General features: G+C 41.6%; 1 protein-coding gene and 1 long non-coding RNA gene across 7 annotated transcripts in view; one reads left to right on the forward strand and one right to left on the reverse strand.

Moving 5' to 3' along the window:
- LOC137373916 (serine/arginine-rich splicing factor 5-like) overlaps positions 1 to 13311 on the forward strand; it is a 394211-nt gene extending 380900 nt beyond the window's left edge. For all 6 annotated transcript variants that reach the window (XM_068039516.1, XM_068039513.1, XM_068039511.1 and 3 more), the window contains exons 7-8: positions 8337 to 8444; positions 12696 to 13311. In XM_068039516.1, the coding sequence (XP_067895617.1) occupies positions 8337 to 8444; positions 12696 to 12942 (355 nt within the window). In that variant the 3' untranslated portion in view covers positions 12943 to 13311. The remainder of the gene's footprint in view (positions 1 to 8336; positions 8445 to 12695) is intronic.
- On the reverse strand, positions 10370 to 18298 carry LOC137373920 (uncharacterized). The gene is made up of 3 exons (XR_010975730.1): positions 18242 to 18298; positions 14282 to 14351; positions 10370 to 13057 (listed from the first exon to the last, which is right to left on the reverse strand). It is a non-coding gene; the product is annotated as an uncharacterized lncRNA (long non-coding RNA).
- Positions 18299 to 18337: the final 39 nt, after the last annotated feature.

Raw genomic sequence — 18337 nt, forward strand, 5'->3', positions numbered from 1 at the left:
AGTGAGTTAGAGTGAATGAGTGTTGCTCGGATTGCTGGGTTCACATTTTTCAGTATATGTACATGATTTAGATTTGGGCACTAAATAAGTAAGGGGCTGACAAGCAATGAGGAGGACTGTAAAAGATCTATTAAGGGAGTGCTCAGATATGCGAGAGATGTAATTTAATGTGGATATGTGCGAGGTAATGTTTTCTGAGGAGAAACCAGGGAAGGGAATATACATTTAATGGAGAGAAGGGTGTGTATAAACACAGACCGAGGGTTCAAATACATAATTTCCTGAAAGTCTTAAGTGCGGTTTTAGGAACCTAGTTATAGAAAGGACTTTCAAGCCGTAGGAAGTGGAAAGTATAAATTGACCATATGATATCAGGGATAGGAAATTGTATTTATAGTTACTCAGATATTGAAGCAGTCCCTGTAGAAATGCAGCAAGACCAGGACAATATCCAGATTTGGGCTGATAAGTGGCAAGTAATATTCGTGCCACACAAGTGCCAGGCAATGTCCATCTCAAACAAGAGAAATCTTAACCATCTCCCCTTGACATTCAATGGCATTACAGTTGCTGAATCCCCCACTATCAGCATCCTGGGGGTTACCATTGATCAGGAACTGAACCGGAGTAGCCATATAAATACCGTGGCTACAAGAGCAGGTCAGAGGCTAGAAATCTTGCGGCGAGTAACTCACATCCTGACTCCCCAGAGCCTGTCCACCATCTACAAGGCACAAGTCAGGAGTGTGATGCAATACTCCCCACTTGCCTGGATGGGTGTAGCTCCAACAATGCTCAAGAAGCTCGACACCATCCAGGACAAAGCAGCCCACTTGATTGGAACCCCATCCACAAATATTCACTCCCTCCACCACCGACGCACAGTGGCAGTAGTGTGTACCATCTACAAGATGCACTGCAGCAATTCACCAAGATTCCTTCAACAGCACCTTCCAAACCCGCGACCTCTACCACCTAGTAGGACAAGGGCTGCGGATGCATGGGAACATCACTTGCAAGTTCCCCTCCAAGCCACACACCATCCTGACTTGGAACTATATCATTGTTCCTTCACTGTCGCTGGGTAAAATCCTGGCACTCACTTCCTAACACCACTCTTGGGGTACCTACCCCACATGGACTGCAGCAGTTCAAGAAGGCAGCTCACCACCACCACCTTAAGGGCAATTAGGGATGGGCAATAAATGCTGACCTAGCCAGCGATGCCCACATCCCATGAGCGAATTTAAAAAAAACTATTTCCACGAGAGCAGAGATGGCTAAGAAGAGATTTAACAAAGCTTTTTGTTTTGATAAGGTGAACAGGGAAAGACTATTTTTTCTGGTTGGGGATTCAGTGACAAGGGGTCATCAATTTAAAACAGTCATAGAGAGTGAGGAAAGTGCTTCAGAGAAAATCTTTGTCCTTGAGACATGGAACACTTTGCCACAGGGAGTGAATGGGGTTGAGATCATTGAATAAACACTTGAAGCTGAGCAAAATGAAGGGTTATGGAAATCAAGGCATTAGGATTTGTTTTCGATTGGTCTAGCAAAGAACCAGTGCAGAAGTGGGCTGAATGGCCGCTTCCTGTGCTGTAAGCTTCTCTGGGTTGCATAAAAGTAATAATGTCTAAAATGGGACTGGTAGGTTTTGGAGCCATGTACAATGAAAATTGAACTGAGAAGATTAAGGACCTATATCTTCATGAGCTAACAGTCTACTTGTGTATATGAATTTGATATGTCATACTTAGTTGGAGAGCAGCAACTCTGAAAAGTTTGAGAGCTATGCTTACAATACTGAAGTGGTACTGAAATGTATCAAATAATTTTTTGGGGGTAATTTGTATAACAGTAATGCTGTTAATATAAGTTCACACAACATGCAATGGTTTTCTTTACACAAGTCTGCCTCAGTGTGCCTTAAAAGTTGACTGATGCAAAAAGGAACAAAACCATCTGTATCCCAAATCTAAGAATCTCAATTGGCAGGGATTTTTTTGTGTTTTGCAAATTGTATTTTTTTAACCTTTAATTTTTATACACCCTGTGTAACTATACCATGTTGCTACTTGAAATAATGGTGCTGATTGATAACTGCTTTAGCATTTTTGTGTCAAAGTAATATCAAGATGAAGATTGCAATTTGGTTTTATTTTGTAGTTTATTCAGAGAATGCTGTGAATGAAGAAGTCCATGTTTTCACCTGCCAGCTCATGTCGATTTTTTTGGGCTCCAAAATTACTGATATTGTGTAATTTCTGGACCTAGTTCTGGTAAGCACTGCTCTGTTTCCCGAGCATTGTTAACAAAACTAGAATGGTTCCCGAGACAGATTTGGAACACTTTGAAAGGATGGTGTATGGGATGGGTGACTGATTGAAATAATGCTCAGCTCTTCAATAAAAGATTGTAAGTTTTGGTCGCAGGCTTGATTGTTTATTGTCACATAATAACGTTTTGGGTTCACCTATCTAGCTTATCCTACCAAATCACCCATCAGTTTCCTTCGTAATTCTGGAGCTAATGCCTTCATATCTCCTTTCCTGATAGGACTTCCTGCAATCCTTTTATAAAATTTGCCTTGGATTTCACCACTATTGTTGGTAATCTATTTCACAATTCTGTCGTCCTCTATCTTGAAAAAAGTTCCCTAATTTTTCTATTTTCTTTGCAACTCAACTTTAAACTGTCTGCTTGTCCTCAAATCCTGTCCCTGACAGAAGAACTTTACTGCATCCAAATTCTCCATGTCTATAAATATCTTAAATGATCTCCAAGTCTCCTTTCATCATCATCTTCTCCATAAAGTCCCAAGATAAAGCATCTTTCCTCAAAACTAAGCCCTCAAAATGCATGAATCAGTATTGTAGCTCTCTTCTGGACTGCCTGCAATAAGTCTAGATTTTTTCTACATTCTTATGAGACTACATTGAACATAACACTCCAGATGCAGCCTTACTGGAGCTTGATTGCGCTTCAGCATCACTTACTTAGACTTAAGTTATGTGGGATTGTTTACCTCAACTTGTCGGTTGAGTCAGGCTATTAAATTGGTATTTTATTTTGGAGGATTTGGAGTAGTGGTAGAACCAGTCTATTTCCATTTAATCACCATCGTGTTAACTATCAGGAATGTTACTGATTCTGTGGGAAGGTATCTCTGGCAACAAATAAATAAAAATGGGAAAAAAATATGAACTTAATGCGAACGTAGCGTTTGAATACTGCTCAGTATACTGCATGTTTTTACTTTTGACTTTTTCTGATTGGCATGTCATTGTAAAATACCCCAAATAAACATTTATTCCTTCTAAGAACCTTCATTGTTCTATGAGTTTCTGCTTTGAAGTCGTGAATTGGGAACAACAGACAAATAAAGAAGGCGAAAGTGACTCTTCTGGTGACTGAGATGGTAAATGAACTGCCCACTGTAGAATTGAGTCATTCACACCAGAAAGTGTCCAGGTTCAAGCCCTCAGCTGCCCTGAATTTGCTATCTTAGTTGAATGTCAATAGCAGTGCTACTATTGACTGGAGTGTCTGATTGAATCGCCCACTGGCATGTGAAGAATGGCCACTTGGGCGAGATACTGAAATGTATGAGTTGGTAACTTCATGAGGGAAGAAAATTGTGTACGGGTGGAATTTTTAAAAAATATTAAACATACATCTTTTATATGAATAACTTTGGTAGTGAATTTTAGTTTTGGCACATACAGATTGCTTAATTTTAAATAGTCTCTGATTCGTCAACAGATCTGCACTTTCTCATTTATCATTGTCAAACTAAATGAGTATGTCCAATTCTAATTGTCCCAGTCACTTCTAGGAAAGTAAATTATTTGAATAATCAATTCAGGAATCCCAATGCATTACATTGATCAAAGCATAAAGACAGTTTGGGGAAAGTAGCTTGAACTATCTCACATTGGGTAACTGATAGTGTTACTGTATGACAGCCAAGCAGCCCTTGAACAATAGAAAAATATTACTCTGACACATACAAGAATGCTTCAGTTGTTTTTAGTTTTTCATCGTGTTCTTATTCATTGCATGTGTAAAGTACAATAATGGAAGTCGTTTTGATTTTTTGGTCACTCCAGTATATGTCTCCAAGGGGATACAGCCAGCTTACTCAAGTCCAAACAGCTTGGATACAAAAAGGTAAAGCTAAGGTTTTGGAATTCCAGGGCATGTGCGAGGATATTTTTGGAACTTAGCTATGTGATTCAGAAGTTCCCTTCCAAGTCACCATCTTGACTTGGAACTATATCGCCGTTCCTTCACTGTTGCTGGGTCAAAATCCTGGAACTCCCTTCCTAACAGCACTGTGGGTGTACCTACCCCACAGGGACTGCAGCAGTTCAAGAAGGCAGCTCACCACCACCTTCTCAAGGGCAATTAGGGATGGGCAATAAATGCTGGCCTGGCCAGTGGCGCCCACATCCCATGAATGAATTTTTTTTTTAAAGTGCAACGCCCTAGTAAGCTTCCAACCAGGACCAACCTACTTTTTAAGACAAGATTGCAGGGTTATTTGAAGCAGACTGGAAAAAATGGCAGCCTGATTTCCTGACTCCAGTAGTGAGCCAGACTGGCTAGTTGGTCATCACTAGTATCCTGGAGTACTGTACATTTATCTGGTTCAGGTATTGGATTATCAAGCTTGCCACAGAGGGCTGACTTCCATCATCATCTGTGTCATCTTAAAGCCACTTTAGTGTGATTGCCTCCCCTCTCCCACAGTGTATAGTCATTCGATAACTGAAAAGTACAAAGTTATACTTTCACTAGGTGAGCAGCATTACTCATCATAAAATGTAAGATTGCATTGCCATCATCCTCCTGAACACAACATGGGCATGCAGTGTACTCCCATGCTGGTTTCCTTAGTTGCAGGTGTGGAACTTTAGCAGCAGGCTGACTTCTCTGCAAGCCAACCTCAGTAATTGCAGAGCACTGGATATAGGAACACATGCTCTGACACTTAGTATCTTCCAGCAATAGAGTTTCCCCATTAATTGTATAAGAGCTATCTTCCTTCAGCATAGTGGAAGAATATCCACAGGGCAGATGTCTACCCAACAGCAGAGTAATGCTGCTCAACCTGGCTACGAGCTGCCACACTAAAAAGGGGAGATAATCCACCTCTGGGAAATCATGAGGATTATTTCTGGGATGTTGAGACCAACACAGCTCGAATGGCTTCCTGTGCTAGTACACATTGAACCTCCTAATGCCCACAGGAAAAACATCCTTCTCAAAGAACACCACCGGCTGACAGCTATCAATGCACATTGATACAGGACCTCAAAATAAAACACACTCGCCTGAAATCTCGTAGCCCCTACTGGAACACACTCCACACCCTATAAACCTCGATACCCCTACCACTCGATGGCACACTGCCTGGTTGACTGCTAACATTACCAACTGCAACCTGGTAACTGACCCAAGCGCTGAAGTCCCAGGTTTCAACATCCCACGGAAAATCTGGACAGCCCTCAATCACTTGAGGACCGGCCAGGGAAGATGTGGCCACTTGCTCCACATGTGGAACATGAGGACTGGCTCAAATTGTGACTGTGGCCATCCAGGTCAGACCATCGCCCACATATTGAACTCTTGCCCTGAGAGATCCATTCCTGGTGGCATCACAACCATTCACACTGCATCAGCTGAAGCCGTTGAATGGATTGGTAACCTTGACATCGAACTATAACTGCTACATTTATAGGGGCAGCTGTCCAAATCAAATAGAAGTTTGTCAATCTCCCTTGACATTGCATCCTGGATTATGCAGATGTCAAGAGGAAGCCATTTTGTTGCATGCTGAGGAGCTCGGATCCATGGAATTCAGTTTGGATATGTAATATTCCATAAACTTTACCTGCATTGGAACTTTCCAGAAAGATGAGATTGTCCAAATTGTCCTTTGCCTTTTCTGAACAGTCTCAAAGGACTCAAATATATATACATCAGGACCCCTAGATAATGAGCTGAATCAATAATTGGAGCAGATGCTCACCTCCATCTTCCAAACAATAGCGTCATGATCATCTTTTGGGCTGTGCAAAGCATAACTGCGTTTGTTGCTTCCCCCAATAGCATATCTCTCAAGATAGCCCATTGTTCAAGATGCTCGATAGAGTGTGTAAATCGCTAGGTGAGTCTACCAACAATACAATTTAATCTGCAAGTATCAGTGTCACAACAGTTTAAGCAATACCTGGAACAGACACTGCAAGCCCATACCATGCGATGTCTTTCAACACATTGTTGATAATCATGTCAGATAGGACGAGTGACAATCTTGTGTCTCTTCTATTTTGAGAGCATTAGGGTCAATAAGAATCTCATTCACCATTATTTGGATCTTGGAACTGGAGTACCCATCCCAGACAAAATCCAAGATTTGCCTGCATATTCCAAGGGCTTCGAGCTTGTTAATGAAGCGTTGTTGAATGTAGAGTTATGGGGGGAATTTTCTGCTGGCAGTGGGGGGTCTCAACGTTGGGAGAAACCGACACCGAGATCCCCATGTCACCTCTTTTCCGGAAGGCCCACCGAATTTAATTCCAGTCAGGCACATAAGTGGACAATGACGGGCCTTCTTTAGGAATTAGGACCCTGTCACCAGAAGTTCAGCCCTTGGAGAGAGGCCGGCAGCTGCAGCGCCACCACGGAGCCATTGGCTGCTGCTGGAGGTGACTGTCCTGGAAGTGGAGGAACATTGCTGGAGCCAGGCCTCACGTAGGTCAGGGTGGGAGGGGTCTCGTGGGGACGGGCAGTCAGCAGCAAGGGAAGGGGGGTGGCCCTCAGTGGGACTAACCCCCCAACCCACCAAAGCCAGGAAGCAACCCGCACGGCTGTTCCTACAGGTCTGCCCGCCGCACGGGTAATTGCGGCTGCGGTGGGAAGAGGCCCTTAATTGGGGATTAATTGCCCAGTTAAGGGCCTCAATTGGCGGCGGAGCGGGAAGGACATTCACAGGCCTTCCCACTCTGGACTAAATTTTCAGCGGTGGCGGGAATCCCCCCGCGGACACCATCCCATCCGATTTAATGCTTTCCCCTCCTCCAAATCATCTTGGGGGTGGGGGGGGGGGGGGGGGAGGTGGTGGAGAGCACACCTGGTGTCATTTAGGGCACAGAAGGAGCCCATTCAGTCCATCGAGTCTATGCAAGTCTACTTTTCTCAGGTGGCCTTCCAAAGTCCTCTTGAAGTCAGTGATCGTCTTCGCTTTCACCACCCTTATGGACAGCGAGTTCCGGGTCATTAACACCCGCTGCATTAAAAGGTGTTGCCTCATATTCCCCCTGCATCTTTTGCCCAAAACTTTCAATCTGTATCCCCTAGTCTTTGTACCATTTGTTGACGGGAACAGTATTCCTTATCTAACTTATCTAAGCCTGTCATAATCTTGTACACTTCTAATTAAATCTCCCCTCAATGTGTAGTAGAAATCAATGAAGTGTGGGTTTCACTGAACCCTATAAAGCCTTGCGATCTCAAATAAAGCCACAATCTTCTACGCATTCCTTGAGACTGAAATCAGTATATTCCTTTCTGATTGTGCTGTGTGACTCCATATCATCTGATATAGGTGCTGCAGCAATTACAAGGAAGCCACTATAAGAACCACAGAAAACAGCAAGATTCTTCAGTAGATTTTAGGCTCACTAGAATAGAAGACACAGCTATATTATGGAATTCAGAGTTTTATACATACCACTATTCACCAGCCTCAAGGGCAACTCCAAGGCAGTTTGGTGGTTCCTGTTACAGTATGGATAGAATTGTGGAGTGTAATGGAAATATCCATATATGTTGATTAGCTTTCCTAAACATTCTTTTCTGAAAAAAACTCTCTTCCAATTTTTTCTCTTCCTTTTTCTTGAAGGTGTTGATCCATGCTCGTGTATTGATTCCATGAACACCAGGTTCCCTCCACTACATTGCCTAAGTGACCTTTCTTCACCTGTAAGCCCAGACAGTGAGCATCGGCAGACGCTGAAATTGTGCAAGGCATCATAGCACAGCCTGACCCCATGCTTGCCCAATGTCCATGTAGACTCACTTTGCAGCAGGTACTCACTTTAGCCATTAGGATGAGAATGCTTGTTGATTTCCTCCATAGTCCCAGGTGACAGCACCGATGGGTGCTGATTTAGCATTGACTGGGGATCGAACTGGGGACCTTCTGTTGTGACTTTAGTTCATAACCGGGCAGTGCATTTAGCACCTAAGCTATTGGGCAAGAGGCAAAATATTGCATGATTATCAGTCTAACAAGATGCACATTTCTCAAAATGTAATTTTTTTTTTAGGGTGGTTGAGTTTGCCTCATCTAGCGATATGAAAAACGCTCTCAACAAGCTGGAAGGTACAGAGATAAATGGTCGAAAAATAAGATTAATTGAAGATCGGAAACGCAGGTAATTGTTACTAAGACAATTAGCATTTGTCCTTTCAATTTAAAAAAGTCCTTGCTTACTGTTTCCATGTGATATGCAAACAACTTTATAGTTTCCAGTCCAGTGAACTATTACTGATCATTTTCAATTGCTCTATGACCTTTTGCTTATAATTGATTGGAACCATTTGTCCTTTAACTGATTGATTCGCCTTCTCTGAAGAATGAATTGCTCTGGAAAACTAGTATGTTTAATGACTAATGGATCTCCTATGGCGTTGCACAAGGATAATCAAGATCAAGTGCTATCTTCAGGTCACTGAGGGTTACAGGGCAGGGGCTAATTGGACCAAGGGAGAGCATGGGGCGGTGGGAAAGAGATAGGGTTTAGGTGAACTGTCTCAGTGAGGGATGGGTGGGAAGGTAACTACCTTGGTAGGGGTTGTAAAAGTATGTTAGTTGTGAAGTGGTTGAAGAAACACCCTGATTTTCCCAAGAAAAATAAGTCCAATTTTTCAAAGAATGATGAGGGTCTGATTTTTCATGTTGAAGAGGGATCAATATTTTAAAAAATTATGAATGTCTGAATTTCTTTTTTGAAGTGAAGAGGTACCAATATATTGTTTCAAAAGGTTACAATTTTTTTTTTAAATTACCTGTGCTGGTGTTCATTTTTGAACAAGCACTGATTGCTTCAGATTTGTTCCTGAGATAAGGTGTTGTTAACATTAGCAAATTTAGCATTGAAAACCCCTATTGTATTGTTACCTATAAACATTCATAGATATTTCAAGTAAGCATGGAGCTTTAATAATGGGATTTTTATAGGACCAAGTTGGCAAGAATATTTTGAAATATAATCTTGTGACCCACCTACCATATTTAAAATTTAGTAGATGTAGATGCTCTAAGATCAGTCCAAATACAAAGGTAAAAGTTTTGGTTCCCTTTCCTCCTCTTCCGCCATTTTTATTCCTCAGTCTGATAACGATGTTGCAGTAAGTTTTCAGGGACACCTCTCCAATCACCTTGCTCAAGTGACCATCTGTTCAATATATGCTTAGATGACGAATGTCAGACTGTTCATCACCCCTCACTTCTGCTCAGTAACCTAGACTGGCTCCTGGTTAAGCAATGCCTCGATTTTAAAATTCTCATCCTTGTTTCCAAATCCCTCCATGGTCTTTCCCATCTCTATCTCTCTAATCTTCAACAGACCTACAAACCTCCGAGATATCTGCGCCAGTCGAATTCTGGTCTCTTGAGCATCCTTGATTTTAATTGCTCCACCACTGGTGGCCATGTTTTCAGCTGCCAAGGTCCTAAGCTGTAGAATTCCCTCCCTAAATCTTTCTGCCTTTCTTCCTTGCTTTTCTCCTTTAAAACACTCCTTAAAACCCACCTCTTTGGCCAAGGTTTTTGTCATCTGGCCTAATATCTCCCTATGCGGATCAGTGTTCAACTTTGTTTTATAATGCCTCTGTGAAGCACCTTGGGACGTTTTATTATGTTAAAGGCGCTATATAAATATAAGTTGTTGTTACACAACTATTGTTGGGCGGGTGGAGGGGTGGTGTGCAGAATTACAGCTTAGTCTAATCCTGCAGTTGCGTGATATCGTACATGTATTTTCCAGTAAGGTTACTGAATATTAATGAGGAGTGGGAACTCTTGCTCATTCCCCCCATTTCTGCAATCAGCTAAATCAGGAACCAAACCTACATGGGGTTCAGTAGCACATCACTTGATGCATTTACTCATTGAGTCCTTGTAGGGTCTCATTTGAATGGTCTTGTTTGTTTTGCATGAAGGATTCCATTTATGGAACTAGAATGCACCTTCCATTTTATATCCCTAAATTCTGAAGTTGCTGGTACCCAATATTTCTAAATCAAATAAAAATGCATTTGCTATGCCTTTGGCTTCATTCAATTGCTTATTTTATTTTTGAAATATTTTTAGATGAGACCAAGTAATTAGACAGGTTAATCCGCCAGGGCCACTCTACTCCAGACCTCATTACAGCATTGGTCCAAACATGGACAAAGGAGCTGAATTCCAGAGGTGAAGTGAGAGTGACTGCTGTTGGCATCAAGGCAGCAGTTGACAGAGTGTAGCATCAAGGAGTCCGAGCATAATTGAAGTCAATGGGAATCGGGGGAAATGTCTCCACAGGCTGGAGTCGTACCTAGTACAAATGAAGATGGTTGTGGTGGAGGCCAATCATCCCAGCCTCTGGACATCGCTGCAGGAGTTCCTCAGGGTAGTGTCCTAGGCCCAACCATCTTCAGCTGCTTCATCAAAGACCTTCCCTCCATCATAAGTGAGGATGTTCGTTGATGATTCACAGTGTTCAGTTCCATTCGCAACACCTGTTACTGAAGCAATCTGTGCCTGCATACAGCAGGACCTAGACATCATTCAGGCTTGGGCTGATAAGTGGCCAGTAACATTTTTGCCACACAAGGGCCAGGCAATGACCATCTCCACCAAGAGAGAATCTTACTATCTCACCTTGATGCTCTCCCTTAAAGCTTTGATCAAGCATTTGTTCATCTGACCTAATATCTCCTTTTGTGGATTGGGGTCATACTTTGTTTTATAATGCTCCTGTGAAGTGCCTTGGACGTTTTATTACATTAAAGGTGCTATATAAATATCACTTGTTCCATGAACTACTATTGCTGAATTCCCTGTCATCAACTGCCTGGGATTACCATTGATCGGAAACTTAACTGGACCAGCCATATAAATTCTGTGGCTACAAGAGCAGGTCAGAGGCTGGGAATTTGCAGCGAGTAACTCACCACCTGTCCACCAAAGCCTGTCCACCATCCACAAGCCACAAGTCAGGAGTGTGATGCAATACTCTCCACTTGCCTGGATGGGTGCAGCTCCAATAACACTCAAGAAGCTCGACACCATCCAGGAGAAAACAGCCCGCTTGATTGGCCCCCCCCATCCACCACCTTAAACATGAACTCCCTCCACCTACATGAACTCCCTCCACCACCAGCATGCAGTGGCAGCAGTGTGTGCCATTTACAAATTTCATTGCAGCAACTCACCAAGGCTCCTTCGACAGCACCTTCCAAACCCGTGACCTCTTCCGCCTAGAAGGATAAGGGCAGTAGACACATGGGAACACCACCACTTGCAAGTTCTCCTCCAAGTCATACTCCGTCCTGATTTGGAACTATATCGCCATTCCTTCACTGTCGCTGGGTCAAAATCCTGGAACTCCGTTCCTAAAAGCACTGTGGGTGTACCTACATCACATGGACTGCAGCGATTCAAGAAGGCAACTCACCACCATCTTCTCAAGGGCAATTCGTGATGGGCAATAAATGCTAGTCTTGCCAGTGAAACTCATATCACGAACAAATATTTCAAAAAAAATCTGTTTTCTTGCAATTCAAATGAGTTGCGTGCTAAATTCTTGTGCGCTTAAATGTTATTGTATCATGCCCTTTGTTTTATGGACAAACTCGATTGGTGACGGTCATAGGTTTTAGTATTTGGTTCAACTTTTGAGTTTTGTCTGACACCAAATGGAAGTTACCAGTGTCTATAAAAAGGATATATAGAGCCACCTCTCCATTGTAAGACTCCTGATACTTATTGCATGATTGGCTTCCAACATCTGGTTGTTTGTTGTGACTAATATTATGACATTTGCAAACTTAAAATTAAGCCAGACTCTGTTTTCTAGCATAATTGTTTGAATCCATCTGTGGATTTATTAAGCATGACAGGATGTGTATTAGGAGAACATTAAGTACATGTACCTTTCCCACAAAGGTTGCTCTTCCCTACTGCCCCCCAAAAAAGCCTAGCTCATGCGTGGAAAATATTCACAGTTTCGTGCCACTGAATGTTGAGCATGAGCTGAATTTTAATGGCTTAGACAACTACTACTGTACAACTATGTATTAAGGACTGCCCCACAAACACTGATTATAGGAATTCTGATTTGCTGTGGAGCTGGTCATTGACTGGCCTCAATACCAATGTCTCTGTAGGAGAAGGGGAAATGATTAAGATCATAGATATCTCAGTGGGTACATTTTTTTTATCTTGGCACAGATTATCCAAATTGCTGGTCCCGAATATGGCACACTCTACATTGTATATGTATCACAAGTTTTAAATGCTTTTGTGAAATGCCTTGGGGCTTTTTTCTGCATGAATGAGCTTTATAAATCAAGTTGTTGATTACTTATAACTAATTATTTGACAGTAAAAAAAACTTGGTAATCTCATTCATTTCCAGGACCAGAAGCAGATCTCATTCTAGAAGTTCCTCAAGATCTCGTAGTAGATCCCCATCATCAAGGCCGTTAAAGTCGGAAAGTAGGTCCAGAAGCAGGAGCCGCAGAAAATCCCGCTCTGCCAGTAGATCGCCTAACAGAAAAGATCAGCCAGCAACAAATAACCAGGCACATTCAAGATCAAAGTCTCCTTCTGGACTGACAAATCAGTCAAGGTCCAGGTCACGTTCCGTGGAAAGTGCTGACTAGACAATGTTTGTAAAAAAAACTGTTTTCTTCTGTAAGCTGATAGTTGCCATGTTTTACTTGAGACTGTTTGTGGGTTTGCGGATGCTTCTCTTTGTTCATCTACATTTTTGTTGACCTGTAAAAGGTGACTCTTTTTCGTTAATACACAAAAGTCCACTAATGCAAAATAAATTTGCTTGTATTAGAACTGGTTTAAAAGTTCTATGTTGTTTTGGTATTAAATATATAATGGATAGATTGAGTAAAATAATAGCAGATTGTTTGTAGAAAACTGTTGGCACATCTTAAACTAATATGAACTGGAGAGTCTTTCTATTAATTATAATGGACACATTATACCTTTGAAACTAAATAAACGTTATCACACAATGTTTTATTTTCTTAGACTATTTAATTGGTATCTCTTCAAATGAAAGGCTCTGAATAAAATGTTTGCCATTGCTAGCTGAGTACAACTGCATGGTGATCTTTGAGCTTGTTGTGAAAATATTTTATTAGAGCAGAATTTAACTGTATTTTCATCTTTTTCTTGGTCAGTCTTGGCTCAATGGTAGCACTTTTGTCTCTGAGTCAGAGGTCATAGCTTCAAGCTCCATTCCAGAGACTGGAACACACAATCTAGGCTGGCACTTCAATGCTGTTCTGAGGGAGCACTATTGGATGTGCTATCTTTCAGACAACACATCTAATCTGCCGTTTCAGGTAGATGTAAAAGATCCCAAGGCACTATTTAAAGAAAAGTGGAGAAGTCCTAACCATTTTGATCCCTCAAACAACATCTAAAAACATGATCTGGTCAATTATTTCATTGCACTTTTGTGGGACCTTGCTGTGTGCATACTAGCTGGCGTATTTCCTTCATTACAACAGTGACTACACTTCTGAAGTTCACAATTGGCTATAAAGCACTTTGGGACGTCCTGAGGTTGTGAAAGGCTCCTATAAATGCATGGTTTTTTGTTTTTTTCCAGTCAACTAGCTTCTGGACTATCTGATTCCTGTTTGCAAATCAGATGTTGTCACAATTATTTTGCACAGGTTCACTGTGTTTGGCTAGCAAGAGCTGCATCTGCTTTACAGGAAAATAGTGCTAGGACAAAGATGAGGTGTCAGTTTACTGTATGAGATTAATTGAGCCCTAATTTTCTGTGCAGATAAATGTTACTGAATGAGAAATTTGTTTTGTAGATTAATTATTCACTGGCAGAAACCTATACCTAGATTTGAACCAGCTACACTTTGTAGGTACATTCCAGAACCTTTGTACAGTGAACTTTTCTTGCATAGAAAATCAAGTATAATTTTCTGAAATCAATTCATAAATAAAATTTGAAATTACCTAATTCAAGATCTGTGGGTCTATTAGTTGTTGGAACATGAAATGCTTTGTCAGAAGTTGAGCATTGCACCTTTAAAGAGAAAAAGTAGATGAGCACAGTTTTACGTCAGTCTTCCAGTGCTAGCCTAAAAAAGCCACATGCACAGTGAGGTTTTTTAAAAACAAAAATTAACACACCAGTATTTTTTTCCAGACAAATATTCAAGGCTGAAGCAAGAGGCAGACTCATGAGGAGTAGAAAGTAAACTCTAACTGCAATTCTCACGCCAAGTTCATAATCCCAACTAAGTTACAGAGCTCAGGCTGGGCCCAATGGCTCCACAGTGGGGACAGGAAACTGAGAGTCCACCCACTTCACTTGACAGGTACTGAGAAGCATTGGAAAAGGATTGAACAACGCCCTAAAAGTTTTTTTTTTTCAAAAGAAAATAAATTAGAGAGTTCTTCGAATGCCTTCCTATTTCTCATTGTTCAGTGTACCCTGTGTTAAATGATGTCTGTTCAGATGTATGGCTTCCCTTTTGAACATGTATAGTTCAGTATATTAACAGAGAACCTGCTTCAACCTTGCTGACATCTGTGCTGATCAGGCCTGGAGCATCGTGCTCATAATTTTTATCATAATAAGACCTATAAAAAGCAATCACAATAACTGGCATAAATATATAACCAGCAATATATAGAAACCAGTAAACAAAGCAAGCTTGTAATCTAATCCAGCAGTTGAAACAATGCCATAAACTAAAATGATAACTTTTTGATTATCCCTACTCTCTGATTTTTATCTGATCTTCCTCTCCTTGTATCACCCTCCTAAAGATGCTGTCTAATGTGGGGTATGGCTCTTCTAAGTGTGGACAGCCTTTTAGTACCTCACCTTTGTGGCACTCCATGTGAATTCAGCCAATTAGTGTGATCAGGCCATTCGACCATAATGCTTGATCATTGCGGGAACATCAAAAGTTGTGCACAAGTGTACTGGCAGCAGTACAGAAATTAGTCATTGTAAAGTAGTGCATTTTCAAAGCAGTGCTGTTTACCCAAAGTGAGGTTTTTAAGAGTTTGATCTCTTTTACTCTTGCCATCTTTTAAAAACCAGAAAGACCAACATAGAGACTAGGAAGGGAAGAAATGGAAAGCCAATAGGAGAGGAGAAAAATAGAGAGAGAAACCCACTGAGACATAAGGAAGAAGCAGACCACAAAAAATAGAAACTCAGTCATGATGCTATAACTAGGCTCAGGGCAAGGTTGGGTGGGTAAAATCATACAGGCTTCCTGTTTCTGATCATTATTCTTCTGTGCACTACCAATGAAGGAGGATTGGACTTGGGTATAAGGTCCTCCATGGTCGATTAGCCTCCTGACACTCAGTGTAACTTAACTGCATCCAAGGTGTTTTTCTTAATGTGTAACAAAGGACAGCTATGTCCTTGGAATTGCTTCATGTAACGTTAATTTTTAATAGGTGAAGTAAAAAGTTGGAGGTGGGAAATAAGTATTTTTATACTCTCGTCACTTGTACATAAATTACCTATTCAAACAACATCTTAAAAACTTACCCCTCAACTGTCTTTCAGAAAAGTGCCATTCTCTTTCATGTGCCGAATGGCGGCCTCCTGTGCAGCAATGATTGTGATTCTTTCAGTCAACAGGCTAGTTAAATAATCAGTAGTTTGTAACTACAGTGCCAATTGTTATCAGGGGAAGACCAGACTCTGCAAGGGAGTATCTGATGCAAGATACAACTGTCTGAGCTGATTGAGGCCTGTTGAATTTTCTAGTTTACTTATAAAGCTGGTGTTTGTTAAATTGTGATGCTCTGCTTCAATAGTTGAAATGCAGCGGAAATTATTTTTCCCATCATGCACTTGCTTTGGTTCCATATGTTTACTGCTCAGATCAAAGGGGTCATTGGGGAAATTATCCTGTGTAGGAGAATTTATGTACTTCTGACAGTACATAAGCACTGTTCTATACCCAAACTTCCCTGACCCTCTCTGCTCTGACTTTACTGCTCTCCTATCCTCTCAATCTGATCCTTGATATAAACTCGACCAGTCATATCCTTGGCCAGCCTTGTTCTCTTGTACCAAAGGCATGATCTCTGACCAGACTATCTCTTCCACCCACATCCCTCTACCGTCCTTCAGAACTACTATCCTCGTTCTCTGCCTGTGGGAAAGTTACATCGTAGTCAATGACATTAAATATCAGGCGCTACGTAGGACGGGTGGCCAGTTTTATTGTGCCCATTTTGCTCCACTGCCCGAGATGAATTTCTAGCCCCGAGACTCTCCATTAACAAACTCTGATGTTTACTCGCAAATTCACAACTTCCTTTCTGGCTCTCCGCCTATCACAGAACCTTTTGCTGTCAATTTTGTATACTGATCCCTCATCTTTGTCTATTGCACAAATAATTCAGTGCCTCCCAACCCTGCCATTCGTCCAGTCTAGTTACCATTTTCACTTACTTAAGTCAGAGCTAGTCGTCAAACTTAATATTTGACCCAACTATGGCAACCAGTAACCACGTCTCTCTCTCTCCTCAGCCAAAATTGCCTACAATTCCAGGAACATGCTAGAGGATGAGGACAAGCCTCGGCTCCTCTTTTTACCACAACTAACCACCAGTTAAACCCAATCCTTGCCCCTCCACTCATCTTAAACATCAAATGTGAGCACCTCATGGATTTTAGCATCTTTAAGAGTGAGACCAGTTGTGCAGATACCTCTACAATTTCCTCTTGCCTCCATCTCCTCTCTGACCATCCCACCCATTCTAGATCTAAAGCTTCATTATTTCAGTTTTTTTTGCCATCATTTATAATAGAATCATAAAATGGTTACAGCACAGGAGGAGGCCATTTGGTCTGTCGTGTCCATGTCTATGCAACAACAACTCAGCAATTCCCATCCCCCATAGCCCTACAAATTTTTTCTATTCAGATGCTTATCCAATTCCCTTTTGAAAATCACATTTGAGTCTGCCTTCGCCACCCTCTTAGGCAGTGCATTGCAAGTTCTAACCACTCACGAATAAAATGTTTTTCCACATGTCACAGTTGGTTCTTTTGTAAATCACCTTAAATCGGTGTCCTCCGCTTCCCAACCTTTCTGCTAATAGGAACCGTTTTTCTCTATCTACTGTCTAGACACGTAACGATTTGTGCCCTTTCCAAACTCATCACTTCCATTAGATCGCCCTTCTGCTCCCCTGACACTGCCCCCGACCCCCACCCCACATCCGGCCCACCTACCTTCCCTCCTCCCCCCACCACCCAGCCCACCTACCTTCCCTCCTCCCCCCACCACCCAGCCCACCTATCTCCCCAATCAACTCCTAACCTCTCAAATTCACTTCCTGGATCCCATGCTAGCTGACATCAGCAATGGTTTTGTTTTCTCCCTGTCTCCAAATGATTCAATTTTAAATTGATGTCTTCAAATTGCTCCATCCTATCTCTGCAATATCTTCTGGCCTTATATCCTCTTCTGCATACTCTATTGCTCTGATTCTGGACTTATGTGCATTCCCCTACCTTTGCCCCATCATTTGTAACAGCTCTTAATTGCCTCGACCCTTCTATTTGGAACTTTCCCCATAAACCCTTCAGCTGCACCAACTCGACAGTTTTAAACACTTTTTAATAGGTTTTCAATTATTCCTGCTAATCATTCTTCCTAGTGCAATGTTTCTCTTACTCTGATCTATTTGTGGAGAATCTTGGAACTTTTTAATGTTAAAGGTACCAGATAAATGTAATATTACTGAACTATATAATGTATGTAGATTTATATTGAAATATGCTGTACACAATTAATTACTTTTGAGGTTCAGTGACTGTTACATAGGCAAATGCCACCTTTAATCACTGTAATAGTTTTGAATCCTGCTATGGAGTAAAAGTTAGTTCATTTTGGATGATGGACCTTCATGGTTGGAAGCTTGTCATACCTTTCATGCCACTCTGCACTTAGGGAAACCCAGAACTCCATTGCAAGCTCCAGCTGTAAGATTGTAAGTAGTGGGCATTAGATACAGCACATTGGT

The sequence above is a fragment of the Heterodontus francisci genome, chromosome 9, assembly GCF_036365525.1.
Source record: "Heterodontus francisci isolate sHetFra1 chromosome 9, sHetFra1.hap1, whole genome shotgun sequence".
NCBI classification, from domain to species: Eukaryota; Metazoa; Chordata; class Chondrichthyes; order Heterodontiformes; family Heterodontidae; genus Heterodontus; species Heterodontus francisci.